The sequence below is a fragment of the Malaclemys terrapin genome, chromosome 1, assembly GCF_027887155.1.
Source record: "Malaclemys terrapin pileata isolate rMalTer1 chromosome 1, rMalTer1.hap1, whole genome shotgun sequence".
NCBI lineage: Eukaryota > Metazoa > Chordata > Testudines > Emydidae > Malaclemys > Malaclemys terrapin.
The window spans coordinates 66,972,174-66,996,634 of record NC_071505.1 but is presented as its reverse complement, the minus strand read 5'-3'; the positions used below and the strand labels follow the sequence as shown (position 1 = coordinate 66,996,634).

Here is a 24,461-nt window from a genome sequence, read left to right as displayed (position 1 = left end):
TGTCTGAGGTGGGGAGGCCAAGAGCAGCCTCTGGCCTGTATACCCACCCCTAGACCCCCCACCAGAGCAGGTGGAGGGTTCATAGCTCCTCACAGCTGCCTGGCCATAAGGCTCTTACCATGGCTGGGCTCAGCTCCAAGGCCCCATTCCCTGGCTGGAGCTGGGTTGGGGTAAGAACTGCAGGAGCAGCTGTGAACCCTCCACCAGGGGGCCCACAGGGCAGGGACACAGGCAGAGGGCTGCTCTCAGGCCTCCACCCCCTCCCCCCAGTAGGTGGAGGGTCTGTAGCTCCTGGCCTGCTCCAGCTTGGCCAGGGATGGGGCCTTGGGGGGAAGGGGTAGGGCCACAGGGGAGCCCCTGGTCCCTAGCCCTTCCCCCCAGCCCCACTTTTGGGAAGGCTCTGCTGGGGCTGACAGGAACCCACTGCCTGAAATTAGGCATTTTAGGTACCTAAGCTTGTTTCTCTTGCTCTCTGGCCCAATGACTATTTACATATTTATCCAATGGAATGGTTGTTAAGCAAGAGAATGACCCTGCAATCCCATGGTTAGGTCCCCCAAATGGGAGATTGGAGGAGGGGAACTGGACCCTGGGTCTCCAATGACTTTCATTATTAATCCCTTGGAACAGATTAACAGGAGAAACTGAGGGAGCCCCATATGAGAATATCCCATAGCTCACTCATTAGAGCACTTTTCTGAGAAGTAGGAGACCCCTTTTTAAATCTTCTCCCTCTCTGACAAAGAGAGGAGAATTGAACCTGAGTCTCCAACATCCCAAGGAAATACTCTAATCCCCACTCTACTAGTTGCAAGGTCACCATCCTCCTCTGGCAGCTGGCTTTTGGAAGGTTCCCAATTCAGTAGTGTAGCTGCAGCAGCAACACAGTGTAGTTATGCTGAGTACCTATTGGCTTCAGGGGGGCTTGTACTCTGCCCACCAAAGCTGGGGCACCAGTGCCTGCTACCACATCTACACCATTGTTTATACACATGCTAGTTCTCATCAAACTACCAGGACCATGTGTACAGTAGGAAGGGAATAACATCTCTACCTCACAGAAATCAACTGCTTCAGAAATATGTTTACACAAAGGGTTTCCAGAGACACATAAGAATGGTCATACTCAGGCTAGTAGTCCACCTAGTCTAGTATAGGCTGCCCTTTGACAGAGACCAGTTGCAGTTATTTAACTGTAGGCCATTTGAGATAATGTATATGTAAGGTAAGTTTTCAATTTACCCCTCATTAACTAGATGTTGGCTTAAACCCTCCAACTGGTGTGTAAAATCCCTTCCAATCTTTAAGTGTTATCCACATCAATACATTATGTGTTTCTGCACCCTGCTAAACTCAAATTGTTCCTGACTTGAAAGGTAAAACATTCCACTTTAATTGAATTTCACGCAGCAAATATTTCCATTTACTGGTTAGATTTTGGCCTTGCACAGTTTCTTTGTTTTATTAGACTGGTAAGTGCTATTAGTATTAATATTGCAATAATGCTAGTCACCCTAGCTGCAAGCTTTAATTGTACAGAAGCAGTTACTGAAGTGAGGGGTTTTTGTTCATTCTAGTTTGAACTATGTATTTAAAGTCATATGTTACACATGTCAAGAAGGGTTAGGAATGTTAGTCAGACAACATGAAAGGAATCCGTACCAAAAGTAATTCAAGTTCCTGCTTCAAAGATATGGCTTGAGGTGTTTCCTCTACACTGGAGTCTGATAGTAATGTGAAACAATCCAAAGACTTGGAGAGCTATTACAGACAGACATTGAAGAGGAGTTTCATGTTTGTCTTTTGAAAGAAGTATACTATTTGAGTCAATTGATTCATTTATGGGACAGCACTCAGATCTGAAACCAACCAGTACCTCCTTTCTTCCTAAGAAAAGGAAGAGATGCTGCAGTCAGAACTGAGTTGCTGTTCTATTACACAGCTATGTTCTCCTGTACATGTTTACATATGGAAACAAAACGAGATGCAGAAAGAGCAAGCAAATAGGGAGTTTAAAAGCTGCTATTTTTAAATGATCCATAAAGTAACCTCTTAAACTTATTCCCAACTAACTTGAGGAAAAGAACAGTGACAGACCTGTAGAGACACATGTACTGGTATCAAAAAGGTAACTCATTTAGTATTTTGAGTGGCTGATATAGAATTATGTACACTTATTTCAACACAGTAATATGGTTCTGCATTGCAGCTAGTTTACATGGCCTTTTAACAGAATATTCAAGTCTTGTCATCAGACTTCTCATTAATATTTTCCACAGTCATTTACAGAGGCCAAGCAATAGCAGGCTATGTTTTCTTGCTAGTTAAGATGTACAAGCCATTTACACAATGTTTGAAAAGTTACCTAATTGGATGTGCCTGGCAGGTTTAAGCTCAAGCGTGCCAATATTGGATTGTGGAAATGTAGGTTCCTACCGTTTTACCATGAAGTACTTAAACTAAATCCTATCATTTTTGGGCAGGGGGGAAAAAGGAATACACTGAGGATACTCAGTGTATTCTCATTGTAGTACAAATTGATTTGCCATCACCTATACTGTACAATAGATATTTCCTACAGCTTTCAGTACGTTTGCAGTTGTTTAAGTGATACTGATTCTGCCCTTCAGAAAAAGGAAAGCCAAAGAATATTCTATTTTGTCAGACATCACTTTTACTGTTTTTCCAAACATGACAAATTGTGTAAAAAAAAAAAAAAAAAGTCAGAGCACAACAATTTAAGTTTTAATTGCCACCATGTGTGTTCCTTCTACAGTTTAACACACTTTAATATTTCCAAAAAAATATCTGCCCAAAACCTTAAAGTAGGCTTCACCAAGCTTTACAAAAGCAGCAAAGCATGAATATAATTTAGTCCTTTCTAGTGTTCCTATAGTTACATTGCATCTTGTAAGTTTTTACATCTTACATTTATAGTCAATAAACCACTCAAAATCAAAAGTAATTCAGGAAAGTTAAATTTCATTTACTTGTTCACTCAAGCTTTGTAGGATGAACAACTAATGCTCATTAAAGTTTAAAAGGCTGTCTTGAAGGCAAGGGTACTAATACAACTTTTCACAAAAACATTGTTTAGTGGCTACCAGATGGACAAGGGCTAATTTATTTAAGATTAAGCTTCCTTGGAGACTAGGGAGAGGATGAAGCAATTGCAGACTTGAGATGGCAATGTGCTCCACTGTTCATCTGGGAGTCAAGTCCCTCTGGGTTAACTGAAGTTTCAGGAAGCACTCCTGCCCTGTCACTAGAGGTGCTCTGAATCATATTGCTGCTCGCCAGGAAGAGACTTTTAAAGAGCTCTGTGTAACCGAATACACCAAAAAACCTGTTAGGAGTCTGCAGGAAGAGCGGGTGAAGAAACAAGCAAAATGAAAAACTTGCATCTTTTCACCAATTGTTATTCACTTGACAATTGCTGACAAGGCTGATGTATTTCTGCACCTGCACTTGTAAAAGCAGATAAAATATTTAATATGTAATTTACAATGTATTTTACCAGCTTGGCATACAGAATGAATATATAGTATATCAAAGTAGTTGACAGTTATGGACTTGTGTAAGCCCAGCAAAAATAGTAGTTCAGGTATCTGCTAATTAAAAAAAAAAATCAGTTTGCAGTTTAGAAGTGATATAGTTGAATCTACCACAAAATACAAACAGCTGCAAAAATGTATACCATTCCAACAATGTATATAAGTTATTAAATAATGATCTGATTTAAAAGAATATAAATGAAGCCTTTAAGTAGGTCTTTTCTACATGCATATTATTCCTCATTAAAGAAAAATATGTAAAAAGGCCATTGGTAATTGCTTTGTTAACCACTGTAGAAAATGCAAATTCTCTGGTCTCAGACTCCACTAGTTTAGCACTTGAGGTCTCTGCAGTGTTATAAGTGATTATTTTTCAATACTGTTAATTCTATTACTCCATTGGTAAAGAATGCATGACTTGAAATATGGCAGTCTTCATATTGAGGGGCAACAATCCAGTTTTATACAGTTATCCAGAAGAACAGCACCCTCCACTGCTCTGTGCTTGTGGCTCATCATCAATAATCTGTACACCCCGCCTTGCAGTTCCTGACTGGCTGGAACCATTGCCTCTTGCTCTTTCATCCACTTGAGCAGTTTCTATCATTCCTGGAAAATAAGAACTCAAATCAAGATGACATTCCATTACAATTTTAAATATTTCAAAGCTCTGAATTCTTCAAGCTATTTAATCTCAATGCACACTGAGCTGTTATCAATCTGATTACATTTAGCAATACAAGATACAAGCAAACTGAAATTTTTCAACATACAAGTGGTTTTTTTTTTGTATTTAAAGTGATCCAGCTGATACCACAGATCAACATTTTAAAACAGGTTGCTACATTCAGGACCCAGAAATGCAGACCACCCAGCAGCTCTCATTGGACTTCAATAGGAGCATTTGGGTGCTCAGTAGTTAAGTCTATTTGGGCCTAAATAAATGACCTCTCTCAACCATATTAACTACTGCACTAGAGCCAGTATCTAGGAACAAACAGTTACTGCTGAAAATTCTACAAATAAAGGAAAGCAACAGCAGACAGCTGAATGATTCTAGATTAGTTTCCTTCCTAATTTGGCTCCTTTAAAGGTTTAAGATGCAGGTGTTCACAAAGAATTCATAGATGCAGGGAGTAAGGTACCTATATTCCAATCCAGACCATTTGGAATGTGGTTTAAGATCTGTGCAATAAGCTCCAAGTTGACTCTGGACAGCAAGTGAATAGTGAGAACTTCAAATCAGAGTTCTGAAGCCAAGTTTCTGGGGGATGGAGGATTAGAAGGGAGCAATAGTGGAAGGAGAAATAGTCATAGGGAAAATGGAAGAGGAAAGTGGGTTTATGTACTTTTTCCTGTTTTCAACCAGCCAGTGCTCAGACAGGGTGAAGGAGAGACCTTGGACAGAGTGCAGAGGTACAAGAAAGAAATTTTCAACAAATATAGTTTGAAACACTATATTCCAAATATCCTGTACAAACCTTAAACTTTGTTTTCATTTTTACTTTGTAAACTAGAACCCCTATTTTATTAACTAATTGAGGATTGAGTTCAGACAGTTGAACGTCTCAAAATTACAACAGGTACAGTGCACAAGGCAATGTATTAATCATTCAATAATATGCACATATCAAGTGTATGCAGTGTGCCTGATTTTTTAATCTTTGGCACCAAATCTTAGTCTTCTCAAGCCTGCAGCAACTTGAAGGTTGGCTCAAGGACTGAAGACTTTGAGCAATAGAAAGTTTGGCATCAAAAGATTAGTTCACATAACTGATCAGTCTTATGAATGATCAGTTCAGTTACTAAATTAAACTACAATAGATTAGAATCTGTGCAACTCATCTTCCAACCTATTATTTAAAAGGACTTTATTTTGATGAGGGCTTTTTCCATCAACTTGTACCAATGTAAGCTCACCACAGCAAATGCAATACCTACTTTTACAGAGATCAAGGAAGAGTTCTTCAATTCCTTTGTTTTGTTTGGCTGAAGTATGATAGTGTTTTGCTCCCACTGATTCTGCATACCTGTATATAGTACAAATACAGAAAAAGCTTTTACTTATGAGACCACATGGAATGTTAAAGAAATCAAAAATCCTTTCAAGCCTTCATACTTTGAAGTGTATAATATACAAATCAAAATATGGAGGATATTTACCACATTAAACTTTGCTATTTAAATTGGATGCCACTCTTGTATATTGTGTGCAATCAAAAAACACCCCCCAAACCCACCTTTCAGCAAACAATAGATAACAGAAGCTTGGAATGATGACAGGGGATGGATCACTTGATTACCGATCATTTCCCCTGGGGCACCTGGCATTGGCCACTGTTGGAAGACAGGATACTGGGCTAGATGGATCTTTGGTCTGACCTGGTATGGCCATGCTTATGTTCTTTTCAAGTACATAAAAAGGTTGTTACAAGGAGAGAGAAAAATTGTTCTCCTTAACCTCTGAGGATAGGACAAGAAGCAGTGGACTTAAGTTGCAGCAGGGTGGTTTAGGTTGGACATGAGAAAAATCTTCCTGTCAGGAAGGTAGTTAAGCACTGGAATAAATTGCCTAGGGAGGCTGTGGAATCTCCATCATTGGAGATTTTTAAGAGCAGATTATACAAACACCTGGTCAGGGATGGTCTAGAGAATACTTAGTCCTGCCATGTGTACAGGGGACTGGACTAGATGACCTCTCAAAGTCCCTCCCAATCCTACGATTCTATGAATAGTGTAGATTCAGAAGCATCACTGAAAGCAGTAAATGGAGCATCTACTATTTTAAAAAAACACTTCAGAAGCTAAGTTTACTACAGAATATACTGCAATTTAAGAGTGTTTGGTATAATTTTGAAGCTTTGTAAATCCTTGAATACATGTGTGGAGTGGAACGTGGATGGAATGTTAGCTATAGCAGTAATTTTGGCTGATCATACAAAAGCTATGGTAATTAGCTACAATTGTTCACTAAAAGCAGTACTGCTTCTTTAGTCTTGTGATGAAGGTACTAGTTATAGCAGAATTGATTTAACCAATTTAAAGTTCTAGTCAAAGTTTATTTAACAAGGGGAGAAGAAAAAAAAAACAAACTTACGTTTCTGCTTCTTGAACTGAAACATGCCTCTCTTTTTCCAAGTCTATTTTGTTACCTGTCAGAGAGAGAGACACACACCAGTCTTTAGTCTGTTCTATACACACACACACTGCAAAGATCTGAAGAAAAAAAAGTCTAGAGACTATGGATCTTTCTTCCTATCACTTTCCAAAGACCACCTTCAAACATAATCTAACATCAAGGTGGTGTTCCTGAAAATGTTTTACATGTTAAGGGTTAGCAGTATTTAAAGGTTTTCCCCCTTTCACCCAGATACTTAGGCTGGGATCCACAAAGGTATACTGGCACCCCTTAAGTCCCAATTTTAGGCTCCACTGTTGACCACAAAACTCCTGCCAAACCCTGTAGGCACCAAATAAGTTTAAGTACCTAAGTTTTCAGGGTAAAACAAAAAGTTCTTAGTGCCTATTTTCCTGCCTTTGGTCATGCACACTGGCCTTCCTCTAGGTGTCCAGACATCTGTGTCCATGAACTGGGGAAGAGCATTTACCTGCCAATCTCATATGCAGGGCCTGATCCAGGAGACATGCTCAGAAGCTGCCTGTTGGATCACAGTTCATTTGAAGTGTGACCACCAGAGGAGGGGGTGCCCACCTTATGACTTTTAGCCCAGTGGTTAGAGCACTCACCTGAGAGGTGAGACACCCAGCTTCAATTACCCTCACTGCTTAGTGACAACAAGATAGACAGGGAGGGGGTCTCCCACCTCTCAGGAGACTACTCTCACATGAGTGGCCCACAGCTCAGTCCCTGGGAGACAAGGATGGAGTCTGTTGAAGCTGTTCCACTGTGGATAAATAATGAAAGCAACTGGAGCAGGGGAACTAAACCTTGGGTCTCCCACCTCTCAGACAAGCATCCCAACCACCAGACTACAGATTCATTCCCATTCTCTCTGGCCAACTCACTTTCATTTATTCACAGTGGAATGCTCTAATAGGAGAGATGGTGGAACCCCACATCTGAAAATCCTGTAGTTTAGTGGTTAGAGCACTCAGAAGTGGGAGATCCCTGTTCAAATCCTCTCCCCCTCTGGTGGAGGGAGGGGATTTAACCTGGGTCTCCCACACCCTAGGCAAGTTCTCTAACCACCAGGCAAAAAGTTATAAGGTGGACAGCACCACCACCTCCAGACATTTTAAGTGGGGTAAGACAGGCACCTAACTCATTCCCACAAGAAACACCTGAGGTACTTAAGCCACATGACTCCAAGAGACAGGTTCAGGTTTACAGATCATTAAGTAGAGGTAAGTACTTCCAAATGTTCCCAACTTAGGCTGCTATCTCCAAGGAAGGGGCAATGATCAGAACAACCTCCTCTCTTCAGGATCTCCCATTGGCTCGCTTAAGTGTCTCCTCACCAAGTGAGCTAGCTTTTGTGGATTGCTTTCTAAGGTACCCATCTCCTCATTGTATAGGGAGCCTAGGCACCTAACTCAGGCTTATGAATTGCAGTGTCATTCCTGTAATTTTTTAGGTGCCTAAATGTTATGCACCAATGCTCAGTGTGTGACACCTAAGTCCATTTAATACATACTGAGGATGCTAAAGTTAATTTATCTTTCCACACCAAATCTTACATATACTTAAGAGTTTAGATATCAATATCTAGTATCTGAGTTCACTGCAAGACTAAGTAATCATGGCAATGTTTAAATTGTATATTTACAAGTTAAACAAACAAGTCTCATTCACTCAAAACAGACTGCTTTAAAAATAAAATAGCCTTACCAACTATACATAAACAGATTTCGTTTCCCAACATTTTTCTTAATTCCTTGACCCAGTTTTTTACCTGCATACAAATATCAGAGTTAGATGTATTCTCATTTTAAGAAGCATGTACCACCACTTTACGGTCATGGATCCAACTATACAGCTTTAAGATTAAGATACCTATGCAAGTGTCTTTATAGACTAAAAAAGGACAAAGTCAGAGAGGGCAATCAGGAATCCAGAGAGGTTATGAACCTCTGAGTTGTACTAAAAGTAATCCAGCATCTGTTATCCCAATCCCAAAGAGCAAGTTATGAATCACATGTGTGATGTAAATGGCATATGAGGTTGCCTTTTAGGTCAAATCTGAATTCTGTGTCGACTGCTACATAGGTTAGTGTGTATGGTGTTCTACTAGAAGAACTGGGGTCTTCTCAGTGTTTTATAATCCAATTTAGACATAATGGATGACTGTTTTGGGAGGAACAGAATCAGAAAAGAATATTACTTTTGCAGATATAGTTGGAGATGGGCCAACAGAAAATACTTTCTCCACACAAACATGTATAAGCTTATGAATTTCTATTTTATTATGGTTAAGGAGGTTAACTGCAAGAAAGTCAAATAAAAATTAGACCCCATGATACAAAACATACAAGACACTCCAAAATTTTTTACATGCTAATAGAACAGAAACACCACACATTTCTCTTTAGACAAGAGTGCTCTTTAGACAGAGTGCATGATAGAGAAAAACTTGATTAAAATGAAAATCCTTCAGAATCTTACCAAGTAATAGTCTAATAAGTAGATCATTTAGATTTATGGACTGAACTCTGGAATATATCAGCAGCTCTATATAGACATAGAAGCTCCAAAACTTTACCTCCACTTACTGTTACAATACATTAGTACTCAAGGGGCACATTGTTCTTGGAAATCTTTTCTTTAGTATAGTAACTTGGAAATTATGGTAAAGTAGTACCAAAACAATATTTCTGGAAGTAGTGCATTTCACAAGCAGGGCATGTTATGTTTCAAATAATTGAGATCTATGCAATAGGCATGTATAGTACCTAATGTTATTGTTCCATCACTACCACATTTAAGCACTGTTCTTGAAAATATATAGTAGAGTAGTTCTGATCCAATTACTTCAGAATATAAGCAGTTAAGATTAATGCTGTTATGGCACTATCATTAAAGTTTAACTGTTTTACCAGGAGCAAAAAGAAAAAAGTTCCAACTTCATCAAAACGGAACAGTTTAAGGAAGTATTTTCTATTATTAGATAGAACAATTTAGATCTTTCAAACTGATCAGTTATAAAAATTGACTGTATTGCAGTTTTTGTAACTAAGTGTATAAGGCGGTAATTATCTGAATTAGGAAGTACATTTAGTTACTGATTACATGGAAACTTCCAAGTTGCACACTCATACTGTAGGGAAGCTTTGAACCTGTTTACTTGTGAGGAGATGGATGAATCTGTCACAGTACCTTTTGAAAAGAGTCTTCATCTGTTATGTCATATACTAAAATAGCTCCATTAGAATCTCTGTAGTAAATTGGACCCAGTGCATGGAATCTCTCTTGACCTGCTGTATCCTGCATGTGGTAGACATTTGTGTTAGTGTTCATTAAGGCAAAACTGATGACAGCATTCAAGGAAATCCAATTATTGAACAAGAGTGACACTAGAAATAAGAACAGGTGTACTTGTGGCACCTTAGAAACTAACATTTATTAGAGCATAAGCTTTCGTGGGCTACAGCCCACTTCTTCGGATGCATATAGAGTGGAACATATATTGCACACACACACACACACACACACACACACGTTGTCTTACTTAATTGGCCTCTCAGAGTTGGTAAGAGAAAAAAAACCACTTTTGAAGTGATAATCAAGATAGCCCAGTACAAACAGTTTGCTAAGAAGTGTGAGAATACTTACAAGGGGAGATAGATTCAATGTTTGTAATGGCTCAGTCATTCCCAGTCCTTATTCAATCCTGAGTTGATTGTATCTAGTTTGCATATCAATTCTAGCTCAGCAGTCTGAGTCTGTTTTTGAAGTTTTTCTGTTGTAAAATAGCCACCTGCAGGTCTGTCATTGAATGGCCAGACAGGTTAAACTGTTCTCCCACTGGTTTTTGAGTATTAGGATTCCTGATGTCAGATTTGTGTCCATTAATTCTTTTGCGGAGAGACTGTCTGGTTTGGCCAATGTACATGACAGAGGGGCATTGCTGGCACATGATGGCATATATCACATTGGTAGATGTGCAGGTGAACGAGCCCCTGATGGTATGGCTGATGTGATTAGGTCCTATGATGATGTCACTTGAATAGTTGTGGACAGAGCTGGCATCGGGCTTTGTTACAAGGATAGGTTCCTGGGTCAGTATTTTTGTTCATTGATGTGTGGTTGCTGGTGAGTATTTCAGACATTGAATCTATCTCCCCTTGTAAGTATTCTCACACTTCTTATCAAACTGTCTGTACTGGGCTAACTTGATCATCACTTCAAAAGTTTCTCTTACTTAATTGGCCTGAGTTGGTAAGACAACTCCCACCTGTTCATGGTGTGTGTGTGTGTGTGTGTGTGTGTGTGTGTGTTCGTTCCACTCTATATGCATCCAAAGAATTGGGCAGTAGCCCATGAAAGCTTATGCTCTAATAAATTTGTTAGTCTAAGATGCCACAAGTACTCCTGTTCTTTTTGCAGATACAGACTAACACAGCTGCTACTTTGAAATTAGAAATAAGTAAAACTTAATTCTTGGCAAGAATTCAACCAGAATCTCAAATGTGTATTCATTTTATTTGCACTTAGTATTTTAAGAACAAGACTTGAATTCCATTTTAAAAGTGAAAAGTTGAAGTTTATAAAAGCAGAGTGAATAGAAATGTAAAAGGCAGATAAGCAAACATACCCATATTGCAAGGTTTACTCTTTTTCCTCCAATATTTAGCTTCTTTGTTAGAAAAGATGCCTAGAACAGAAATTAAAATATGTATGAAATAGTTTAGAGACAAGAGTCATTATAGTTATTTTTTACGTTTATGACTAATCCAGAGAGTTATATTTGGATTACTTTTGTACTCTTATGGGTTTTAAAAAAGGAAGAAAAAAATCCTGAAGCAAAATCTGTTCAGACCACCATTAATAAAACCAAGGTAACCATCAGAAGATGTATGGAGGTGATACAGACCAAAACATAATATTGTCCAAGGCTGGGGATTTAGCCTAGCTCTAAGAAACCACACTTCCAGCTTGCCTTTCAGAGTATCTCCAAGCAAGTCTAGAATTAACATCTCACTATTGCCTCACCATTTGAGCAGCATCTAAGTAGTAACTGCCATTTATTCAGTCTGGAGTGAAGACTGGTAAGAATAAATTCATTTGTAACATCATAATGCAAAACATTTCCTGATCTGGCATCCCAAGCCAAAGACCTTAATTATAAAATCTAGTTGTTTAAGGAGAGCAAGTAGTTAGATCTTAACCCATAAACAATGGACAAATTTAAGATTTGAACATTAAACAAAGTTAATCAAAAACACACTAATCAGCCCTAAGTAGTGTGACTACAGGTCTGTCTCATCTTACACGGGGGTTCCGTTCCACAGTTAGCGTGTAAAGCGAAAACCGCATATAGCCAAAACCCCATTGAGTTCAATGGCGGGTGAAATCGCCTGCACTACAGGTATAGTATTAAAACTGTTTCTCTTTTTTTGGCCAACCGTGTAAAGTTGAAATCACGTATGTTAAATGTGCGTAAGATTCAACAGACCTGTATTAGCTAGCTATTATCCTTTGGCATCCATGTTCACTTCTAATCCTCCATGAGAACATCCCTGCCTTCAGAGTAGTCTGCTCTCCTTGGTCTGAGTCCTAGGGGTGTTTTAGTTATACCATAAGCCAAGTGATTTTTTTAATTAATACCACCACCACCCCCCATTTGGGGCATACCAGGGCAGAGCCTGAGACTGATGTAGCCCAATTTAAAGAGCTCAAGGCATGACAAATTTGGTGGCAACAGTGGCCTTAGCTACCATAGTGACTGAAATCTTACTTTGAGGGGATCTTTTTGAGCAGTGGTTCTCAAACTCCTGTTCTGGTGACCCCTTTCACATCGCATGCCTGAGTGCGACCCCCTGTCTTACATAAGACTGGCCATACTGGGTCAGACCAAGGGTCCACCCAGCCCAGTATCCTGTCTGCCAGCAGTGGCCAATGCCAGGTGCCTCAGAGGGAGTGAACCTAACAGGCAAGGATCAAGTGATCTCTTTCCTGCCATCCATCTCCGCTCTCTGACAAACAGAGGCTAGGGACACCCATTCCTTACCTATCCTGGCTAATAGCCATTAATGGACTTAACCTCCATGAATTTACCCAGTTCTCTTTTAAACCCTGTTTTAGTCCTTACCTGAGGAGGCTGTGAAGGCTAGGAGTTCTACAGATTGACTGTGCACTTAAATTAAAAACACATATTATGTTTAACACCATTATAAATACTGGAGGCAAAGCAGGGTTTGGGGTGGAGGCTGACAGCTTGCAACCCCCCACATAACCTCACAATGCCCTGAAGGGTCCTGACCCCCCTTTGAGAACCCCTGTTTTTGAGGGTTGGCAAAAAAATTTTTTATTAAGATGTTTTTTAAAAAGTGAATGGTACAGAGTTTAGGCATAGAAGTTTCTGGTTACCAGGGAATAATACAGATTATTGAGGGGTGCAAAGTTTGGTTTAAGATCAGGTGGCATAAGCAATATGTTGCAACTTTCCCCACATGAAATAGACTGGTCCTTCTCTTTGAAATAAGATGTTTGTGGGCAAGAAAACAGGAAAAACTCCCTTCATAGAAAAAGCTATAGAATCCAGATTCAGACTACAGCAACCAATTGACATGGTTAAATACTACCACTCCAGACTGCAGCCAAGTAAGATAATAATCTTGACACCATACATGTTGTGAATCTACCAGTTCACTTTAGATACTTACTACGAGGTAGTAAAGCTACCCCCAACATTTAGATTTCAAACCACATCCTTCAGATTTTTTTTGAATTTGAAGTAATTTATTAGTCTTGGTTCTAATTCTCTCTCCGACTGGTAGAAATGGCATTTTAAGTTGGCATTAAAGCTAGGGACAAAAACTAAGCTAAAAGTAAAGCCTGAAACAGTAAAACAAAACCAAAAACCAGACAAGCAGAAGTGTTGACAGTCACAGGAGCAAATATTTCATGTAGTTTACTTGTGACTATAGCCCAAAAATTGCAACAGGTATATTTTCTTTCATGATTAAATGTAAAGTCTTAGCTGCTGAATAAGAAGTGATTAGAAGATTTTCCCCCAGTCTGAAGCTAAGTGAAAGCAGGCTTCAAGCTATATTTTTATGATATATTAGACAATATGCTAAAGTTACAATGCAATGCACAACTGCTTTACCCATGTAGTTTAAGGAGGTAGGCAGCAGAGGTAACTCCCCTGGTTCGTAGGCTTCATTATTGGGTTAACAGGGTTTAAGTAAATTTCTCAAGCAATGTCCCCTGGCACTTAGAATTTCTAGCATTTATGACTATAAATATGCTAGTATTCAGTGTAAGGGTATGTTCTTAGAATGGATATACCAGTGCATTTTAGTCTTGGATTCTTAAGAAAAAAAGCTCAACTTTAACCTGTTAGGTTTCCAATTGCAAGAAGTCTCTTCACTTCTGTTTCATTCAACAGAAAGAGCTGCAGTTCTGAGAATTAGGCAATGTAACTTGGAAGATACTAGATCCTTATTCATTTCAGTCCTTTTGTAGCTTTACTGAATATAAAGCTTAGTGGTCTGAGGCTAGTTTAAATCTGAAAGTCATGAGTTTTAATGTCCAGTCATTCATTTCAACTTTTTTTTTTTAATTTCTATGGCAATTCTTTGGATGTGGTTTTCAAAACATGAGACAAGCAGAAGTTATCGCCAAATAATCTCAAGCATCTCTGAAATAAACTGCAACTACTATTGATATATTGAATCTTGTGATATCTTATGACTTTTCAGTCCTTTATAGCATTACAAGCCTTTGATCTCCAGTGAATGCTTCAACCTACTATCTACATTAAGTTCAGTTATGCTTAACTCATTAATCTCCTACAATTGTTAAGAAATGGTCTTCCATTGATGGGCACATTGAAGTGTTAAATATATCACTCCCTTAAAGAAGGGAAAGCCTCATCCCTGCTCCAACCCCTTTATGCCGGATAAGAGCCTAAGCAGCTTAAAAAAAAAAAAAAGGCTCTAAAAGCCCCAGATCCAGTTAGGAGAGGATTCCCTCAAGCCCTGATGTAGGGGGAATGCCAGGAGCATGCTGGGTGCAGCATCACTGTGTGCAGCACTGGAAATTCCAGATGGTGCTGCAACCTATATGGCAATCTAGGGAGGCAGTCATAACTTAGACAAGCGCCCCCCCCCCCCCCCCCCCCCCCAAGTCTGCTCCAGCCCCCAGAGCAACCCAGAATTAGGAGGGTGCAAAGTTTACTTAAAGCTGCATTAGCCCCTCTTCATCTGGACTCTGTGTGCCACGCCTCTTTGTATTTACTGTAGTTTAGATTTGAGAAATAATTCCTAAGGGGGGTGGGGAACCAACTTTATTTCAGACAATTGTTTATCACTTCAGCTCCAGAAGGCAGACTAGCAACTTCCCCCATTTCAATGATTTGCAATGCTTATCACTTTAGCAATAGACATGCATTATTAAACTGTTTAACATCCAACATGTCAGCCATATTTGATTTCATGACTGAATAATTAGTCTATACCCATGTACTAAGTTTCACCTAGAATGGGCATTTTGCCTAACAGAGTTCTCCCTGTAGTTTCCAATGAAAAAATTTCCTTTCACAGTTAAAAAAAGTCTTGCTAAGTTCTGCTAGTACAGAAAGATTACATTGCAGTGAGTAAATGGTGTATAAAGTAGCACTGAAGGACTACAGGACTCTGAGATGGGATGAGCTGGATACATGTAATGTAGTAGATCAAAGGTCTGAGGATTTTAACTACAGGAAGAATATTGCAATATGCTGGGTTTAGTGATTAGTTCATATTGATGAATTTATAAAGGCTGAACTAGGTTTATTCCTTGTCTGGGAAGCACTAGGTAAGGAAAAGAGTTAAGAAGCCTGTCTCCACCCATAAAGAGTAAGCACATCTTCTAATGCTAGAGAGGGAGCCAGTTCTGCAAACAGGGCTAGCTGGCCCCATTGAAGGCATTGCTGGACAGGGCTAATGACTCACCACCCTCTGGCATGCTAGAATGGCTCCAACTTTAAGAGTTTAACAAGACCCACATTGCACTGGGCTTCTCCCCTCTTATCCCATGGGGAAAGGTAACTTTTAAAGAAAGCAACAGTGCTTCCTGGCCCATCCCCTCTCCTTTATATGGCTCATCATCATATGGCCTGATTCAACAAATCAACTTCAAAGGGAACTACCTGTATGCTTAGGTACCTTGCTGACTGGAGCCATAATGCAGAACTGAGTCCTTACTGTATTAAATTAGACTATAAATAGGATTCCCCCCCCCCCGCCCCAACAAACACTAAAATCTGCCTAAGCACAATTTAAACCACACCATTTCATTGCTTGATCATGTTTCAAAATAAATGAGAATACATTCTTAATTTAAAGTCACTGCCAGTTTCACTGTCAAGTCATAACTGGCTGAGCTTATGAGGCCTTGTGCTCTCATGTTGAGAGCACATCTATCTAATGTGGTAACTGATCTTATGCACCATTCAAAATTCATAAGGTTTCAAAGAATGTTCTAGGCATCAGTGGCCAGAACTCTATTTGAAGGGGGGCAGGGAGGGTCAGAAAACCAAGAGTGGGGGGGAGGGGAGGGGAAAAAGGGGACACATGGAGCCCTGCCATCTATTTCATGCAGTCACAGCTTCAATCACTTCGCCAACTGTCTTTAAAAACAAACTGTTTGACAACACCCATTAATACCCCTATCTCATCTTGCTTATCCTTCCAATAACATTTAACATTGTGACACTGAATAATGGACTCATCTATACTTAAATTTTATATCAGCATATCTATGTCAGAGGTCTGAAAAAACCCCACACCCCGAACCAACATAACTATGCAAATAAAACATCTGATGCAGATGAAGCTATGCTAACATGAATGCTTCTATTGGCATAGATGTATTGGGGAGGTATTGTTCCCATATTGGCAAAGGCTCTGCATGATAGATATAACCTTCCCTGCCAGACAAATAAGAACGATCAGACCAATGGTCCACCAAACCCAGTATCCTGTCTGACAGTGGCAGATGCTTCTGAGGGAGTGAACAGAACAGGGCAATTTACTGAGCAATTATAATCGGTTGTCTACTCCCAGCTTCTAGCAGTCAGAGGTTATGGGTAGGGTGACCAGACGTCCCGACTAGTCTTTGGTCTGGATGCATTGTCCCGATATCTGCCAGCAGCACTGTGGTTTTTTTTTTTTTTTTTTTCCCGGCGTGCTCTGCTGGCAGGCACCCTCCCGCATGTGTCCCAATATTTTCTTCCCCAGTTTAGGGACACCCAGACTGTGGGGTTGTCTCAGACCATCTTGGCTAATAGTCATTAATGTGCCTATCCTCCATGAATTTATCTAATTTTTTTTTTTTTTGAGATCAGTTATACTTTTGACCTTCACAATGAGTTCCACAGGTTGACTGTGTTGGGTGAAGTACTTCCTTATGTTTTAAGCCAGCTGCCTATTAATTCCATTGGGTGCCCCTTGGTTCATGTGTAATATTAATAGGTAAACACTTCCTTATTCACTTTCTCCACACCATTCAGGATTTGTTAGATCTCCATCATATCTTCTGTTCATCTTAGAAAAGAGGCAACAATTCCAGACTTTTTAAATCTCTCCCCATATGGAAGTTGTTCTATACTCCTAATCATTTGTGTTCTTCTCTGCATCTTTTCCAATTCTAAAACAGATTTTATTTAGGTGGATAAGACAGAAAATATCATGCCTGTACATAAATCCATGGTATGCCCACACCTTGATACTGTGCAGTTCTTTTTGACATATATATATTTAGATGGGTCAAAAAGAACTGCACAGTATCAAGGTGTGGGCATACCATAGATTTATGTACAGGCATGATATTTTCTGTCTTATCCACCTCTTTTCTAATGGTTCCTAGGATTGTTAACTTTTTTGACTGCTACTGCACATTGAGCGGATGTTTTCGGAGAACTATCCACAATGACTCCAAGACTTCTTGAGTGGTAACAGCTAATTTAGACCATCATTTTATATGTATAGCTGGTACTGTTTTCCAATGTGCATTAATTTTCGTTTATCAACACTGAATTTTGTCAGCCATTTTGTTGCCCACCCTGTTTTGTGAGATCCCTTTGTAACGGTCTGCTTTGGACTGATCTTGAGTAATTTTGTATCATCTGCCAATTTTGCTACCTTGCTGTTTACCCCCTTTTCCAGATAATTTATGAATATGTTCAACAGTACTGGTCCTAGTACAAATCCTTGGGGGACCCTTCTATTTACCTCTCCCCACTGTAAAAAAAAAAAAAAAAAAAAAACGACCATTTATTCCTATCTTTGGTTTCCTATTAACCAGTTACTGATCCATGGGAGAACCTTCCCTCTTATTCCATGACTCCTTACTTTGCTTTAAAGCTTTTGGTGAGGGACATTGTCAAAGGCTTTCTGAGTACACCACATCCACTGGAATAATTTGTCCACATGTTTGTTGACCCTCACTCAAAGAATTCTAATAGATTGGTGAGGCATGATTTTCCTTTATGAAAGCCAGATAGACGAGCACAACATATGGAGGATGAGTCAATGTATCTGATAATTGTTTTTTTTTTTTTAAACTATAGTTGCAACCGATTTTGCCTAGTACAGTAACTCCTCACTTAAAGTTGTGCCGGTTAACATTGTTACATTGCTGATCAATTAGGGAACATGCTTGTTTAAAGTTGTGTAATGCTCCCTTCTAATGTCATTTGGCAGCCGCCTGCTTTGTCTACTGCTTGCAAGGAGCAGCCCGTTGCAGCTAGCTGGTGGGGGCTTGGAACCAGGGTGGACTGGCAACCCCACTATCAGCTCCCTGTGCGGCAGCTGCCCAGTAGGCTAGCAATTGCAGCTGTCCCTCCCTCCACCGTCATGTGCTGCTCCTGCCCTCTGCCTTGGAGCTGCTCCCCAAGAGACTCCTGCTTGCTGGGAAGGAGGGGCAGGGAAGGAAGAGGGGGGCTAATGTCAGGGTGTCCATCCCCCATCCCCCCCGCTCACCACATTTTCCATAGAGCGGGGGGGGGGAGGGGACACCAGGCTCAGAACAGAGGGAGCTTGCAGAACCTGTGGTCTCAGCAAGCTGATCTAATTAACAAGGTAGTGTTAATGCACATATCTCCCTCCATTCCTGCTGCCTTGTAGCAGGAGAGAGTTAACCCTTGAGGGCTCAGCCAGTTGCTAGTTCATTTAGCAGCAAGGGAAGTATCCCACCCTCCGACTCCTCCACCTCAACCAAGCTTCACAATCATAGTCACTGTGTACCAGTATTTTTTTTTTTTTTATACACACACACACACCCCCCCACACCCCTTTTGTCTGGTGAAAAAAATTTCCCTGGAACCTAACCCCCTCATTAACAATTCTTATGGGGAAACTGGATTTGCTTAAAGTCGCATTTTTCAGGAACATAATGTCAGTACAGTAACTCCTCACTTAACACTGTAGTTAACTAACATGAAGCCTATCTGGTACAGAGGCTTATTTAAGCAATACGTTATATACCATAGTTAGTAAGTATTCCTGCAATATCATATTTGAGTTCCTTCAAAACTCTTGGGTGAATACCATCTGGTCCTGGGGATTTACTATTGTTTAACTTATCAATTTGTTAATAGAAGAGATTTTGGAACAAGTAGTTCCAAAGATTTGTCACCTAAAAATAATGGCTTGTGTGGGAATCTCCCTCACATCCTCTGCAGTGAAGACCGATGCAAAGAATTCATTTAGCTTCTCCACAACAAACCCTGACTTTGAGTACACCTTGACTGTCCAGCATATTAAATACATCAGAAGCTGGAAGCCTGCCAAACTACCTTTTGCTAGTTGGTCTTCAAATTCTTTTTTGCCTAATATATATTTTTTTATTAAGCCACACACTTGACTTGCCAGAGTTTGTTCCTTTCTATTTTCATCAGTAGAATGGTACTTTCAGTTTTTAAAGGATGCCATTGTCTCTAGCTGCATCTTCTACTCTGCTGTTTAGCCACAGTGGTGTTTTTTGGTCCCCTTACTTTTTTTCTTTTAATTTTGGTGTATACATATAAATTTGAGTGTCTATTACTGTTTTTTGTTTTGTTTTAATTATTTCCATGCAGCTTGCAGGCATTTCCTTCTTGTGACTGTTCCTTTTTAACTAGCCTCCTCATTTTTGTGTAGTTCCCTTTTTGAACTTACATTCTACTGTGATAGGCTTCTTTGATATGCTCCCTTCCCCCCAGGACATTAAGTTTAAATTACATTATGGTCACTATTACTGAGTGATTCAGCTATAATAATCTCTTCAACCAAATCCCATGCAGCATTTAGGAGTAAATCAAGAATTGTCTCCCCCCTTGTGGGTTTCAAGCCTAGCTGCTCCAACAAGCAGTCATTAATGGGGTCAAGAAATTCTCTCTGCATCCTGTCCTCAGGAGACATGTCCCCAACTATATATGTTGGGACTAAAATCCCCAATTACTGGGTTTTCTGTAGCTTCTCTAGTCTCCCTGAGACTTTCACAATCACCATCTGGGTCAGTAGATTATTCCTTCTACTACATGCTTATTATTCAAGCATGGAATTTATAACCCTAGAAATAAGATAGTAAAAAGAATTTCTATGAATCAAGCTATATTTGACTACGCTTTTTCACATTTACGCCATTCTCCACCCACCAGTGCAACCTACTCAGTCATTCCTATAATAGTGGGGGAAGCAGGACTGGGCACATGTAGGCATGCGGTACAAGGATGGGAGCACAAGAGAAGTTGGGGAATGCTAGTCTGGGGAGGGAGGCATGGGAAACGGGCACAGAGCCCCTGCCATGTGGGAGAACAGAAAATACTGGAATGGGAGAAGAGAGAATGGAGGCACAGAATCTCTGGCAGGGAGAGAATGGAGGGTGTTGCAGAGCATCCCTGAATTAGAGGATGCAAGGGTGGCATACAAGGAGTTTGTGGGGTAAAAATGGAGGGACATAAGGAGCCCCTGGTATACGCAACAAGTTTAGTCTCCAGAAGCCAGGAAGTGTGCGACCCCTTCGTTTAATCTATATGCTGACCATATATGGTAGTAAAATACACTTTAAAATAGGATACAGGAAAGCAACTACAATAAGAGAAGTAGTTTTGAAATGTGAACTGTTCACACAGTAAATTTCAACACCAACTGACCCTGCAGCTTCATATTTTTAGACGAGAGAAGAACCAGGGTCACTGCAGAGAGAGGATATGTAATAGGATTGACTGAAGATAGAGTTACATTTCTGGACATGACCCCTCAGCACAGGATGCAGAGATACAATTTCTAGACAACATTAATGACTGCTTCTTAAAGCAGCTAGTCCTGAAACCCACAAGGCGGGGGTGGGGAGTTAAGGGACAGGAAGACAATTCTTAATTTAGTCCTAAGTGGCACACAGCATCTGTTTAAGAGAGGACGATATCAAAAACTATAAGTGAGTCAGCTAAGTATAGGGCTGTAACATCACTAAAAAGATTTCATTTTTGTATATCTAAGGACTAAGGATAAAGCGCCATCCCTTTTCATGTGAGAAGGAAGTGCATTCTCCCCACACAAGTCCCTACTCCAAAAGGGAGTTTACAGGAGAAAAAAAAGTTTAAAAAGTAGTAAATCCAGAGGAAAAATTCATTCATTCTTTCGGTTTTATTTTTAAAATTGAATTGTGGTGGACCTGTAGCTTCCCTCACTCTGTTTCCCCAATATCCACAGAGTATTGATTCAATTCACTTTAGCCTCAAGAAGCGCCTGAATTTCGATTTCCAACTACAAATTACACTAACATGCTTGGCTGAGACTGAGATACATCAGATGACAAGACTATTAATAGTCTTGTGTCACAGCCTTTAGTGGATAACTAAGTTCTGATATCAATGTAAAACCAGAGGCACAGAGCTTGTTTACACTTACAGTGCTACAATGGGGCAGCTGTAGTGCTTGGGGAGACTCTACCAATGCTGCTGAGAGTGCTTCTCCCATTGGCATAGGTAATCCACTTCCTCAAGTGGAAGTAGCTATGTGGACAAGAGAAGTCCCCCCATTGACATAATGTAACACTGTCCACACCAGGGATTAGGTTGGTTTAACTAAATTTCTTTGGGGGAGGCGGGGGGGAGGGAAGGGGTAGCAGATTTTCCAGGACACAGTCTGGATTGGGCTAGTTCTAAAACAGTGTCATACACTTTGTCCTTATTACATCTTAAGTGGTGCAGTTGTAGCAGAACAATGATAGCATCCATCTGTAGTTAGCAAGTACAGGAATATTTAATGAAGAGTTTAAACTCTTCATTAACACCTCTCTAGAGCTGAAAGACTTGGGAAGAAAGGTTCATTAAAGAATCAACCCCAAGCCATGCACCTTCAATTAAGGTGAGCAAGCTCACACCTCAGACCCTCAGGAAGTCCTCCAGGAAAAACAGAAACAGAAGATCATACTCTACATTAATATTTTCATGGTTATAAAGGTTTTAAAAATATTTCAAGCCCTTATGATAAGGAAAGAAAACCTAAATACTTTGATAACTAAAGGATTTATTTTCTGGTCTCCACTACTGTAATATCATACACACCTCTAAAAGTGTAAATTTTCTTCACAGACCTGGTTGAGAAAGAAATTTAAATTTTTCTTGAACCAGATAATGCACAACTTTCTTACAGCTCCACTCTAGGTTGTCATCCCTAGATAGTTTGTTCTCACTCCAGAGTAGTAGATCTGGAACTGCGGTTCACTGAGCAGTGGGACACAAGACACATTAAAAAGCTGTTCCAGACTCTTAGGGTATGTCTACACAGCAACTAGACACCCGCTGCTAGCATGTATCAACCAACTCAGGTTTGCAGGTCTGTTTCATTGCTGTGTAGACTTCCAGGCTTGGGCTCCAGCACAAGCTCTAAGACCCTGGGAGGTGGGAGGGTACCAGAACTCAGGCTACAGCCAGAGCCTAGATGTCTACACAACAATGAAACAGCCCTGCAGCCCAAGCCCTGGGAGCCTGAGTTGGCTGGCATGGGCCAGCCACAGGTGTCTAGTTGCTGTGTAGACACACCCAAAGAGTCTGGTCCTGAGAGTTTATACACGATACATAAGCTTGTAGATGCACTTCAATACATGTCAAATAAACTTCATGAATTTCAGTATTTTGGTGTTGCAAATCTGGGGCCAATCATTTAGACAGGATTTAGTCTCAAACATTTTAGCTGCCATGAACAATTACATGGAGTGGCTCTTTCAATAATTAGAATGTTACCCAAAACTGGCTTAATCCTCATATTGCAGAAAGGCTAAATTAGAAAGTTTGGAGAATTTAGCACATTTCAGCAGTAATATTTACTAGAGGTTGAACTCAAAATTCTTGATGTTTATGCTGAGTTTTTCAAAAACCTAAAGACAAAAATCTGAAAGCACTCACAATTTCTTTGAAGATATTGGCCTTCCTTAATACTTAGCAGCTTAACTTTCACCACTTAGAACATTAACCACAGCAATTAAAGCTGGAATTTACACATAACACTTAGTCATCAGGTCACTCATGTTGCCTAGTTAGTGAGCAGGCATTAACACTTTCAGATCATGTTTCCCCATACCAGGCTTGCAAAGGCCCACATGCAGAAAGCTGAGAGCCTGAACAGGTCAGAGAAGAAAGATGAAGTATTTAAACCCAAACCCAGGCCATTTGGGGTGTAAACGGAACTACAGAACCCCCTCAAACCAGGAAGTAGCCAACAAGGAACAAGCCTGGCCACTTAAAACCAACAATCGAGTAGGCAGGAAGAGGGAGAAAGTAATTAATACACGTATGCCATTCTTCACCCAAAGAAGAGGTGATAGTAACAGGCTGGACCTCACAACAGCAGCAACGACAGTATCAGGAAGTGATAGGGCCATCTTAACAGGACTCAGCCCGGAGAAGAGACCAGAGAGGCAGATGTGGACTGACACCAAAGGGGCGTCATACATATAAAAAGTACGCTGGGAACAGACGGCTCAACAGCCAGACTGGCCTCCATCTATATACACAGACACACACACACACCCCTCGGCCCCCCAGCGCTCTCCCCCCGCCCGGCGCCAGGGCCCGTCCCGCGCGCACCTGCAGGGTGGTGATGTGCTTGTCGTTGAACTTGTTCTCGCAGTAGCGCAGCACCAGGGAGGTTTTCCCCACGCAGCCCTCCCCGAGCAGCACCACCTTGAAGGAGAAGCTCCGGCCGCCTCCCCCCGCGCCGGAACCCGCCGCCGCCATCCGCAGCGAACCCGCCCGCTCGCCGGGCCGCGGCCTCACATCAGCAGCCGCAGGGCGCAGCAGGACACCGACCCCGGCCGGGAGCCGCCGCGAGGAGAGCCCGGGGATGCGGGCGCCGAAGGGGGCAGCCGCGAAGAGAGCCCGGGACGAAACCGGGAGAACGAGGGCACTTGTCACGGCCGCTGGCCCCGCTCCCTCTAATGGCGTCTTCTTCCTCCTACGTCACGCTCCGCTCGGTCACGCGACACGTTGGCAGCCAACGGGAGGGGCAGACGCTGCGGGTGCCGAGACCACGCCCAGAGCCCCAGGAGGGGGAGGAGTAGGGGCGGGGCCTAGCGAGCTTCCCAAGGGGCGGAGCCATGAGGAGGAGAGGCGGAGTCTGACCCTCCGTGTCCGCCCTCGGGGGCGATAGTCAGCGCCGGCCTGGGCCCAGGCTGGTGTCTGTAGGCGCAGGCAGCAGCTGGGCAGGGGCGGGATGGCTCCTTCCTCTGTAACAGGGAGATCAGGCTGTGGAGGGTTG

General features: G+C 41.1%; 1 protein-coding gene across 1 annotated transcript; it reads right to left on the bottom strand.

Moving 5' to 3' along the window:
* Positions 1 to 2,651: 2,651 nt before the first annotated feature.
* RAB21 (RAB21, member RAS oncogene family) lies at positions 2,652 to 24,174 on the bottom strand. Its single transcript, XM_054026579.1, has 7 exons — positions 23,792 to 24,174; positions 11,327 to 11,386; positions 9,889 to 9,996; positions 8,404 to 8,467; positions 6,652 to 6,706; positions 5,496 to 5,584; positions 2,652 to 4,163 (listed from the first exon to the last, which is right to left on the bottom strand). The coding sequence occupies exons 1-7, from the start codon at positions 23,939 to 23,941 to the stop codon at positions 4,024 to 4,026; spliced, it is 666 nt and encodes a 221-aa protein (XP_053882554.1). The 5' UTR covers positions 23,942 to 24,174; the 3' UTR covers positions 2,652 to 4,023.
* Between the last annotated feature and the right edge of the window lie 287 nt (positions 24,175 to 24,461).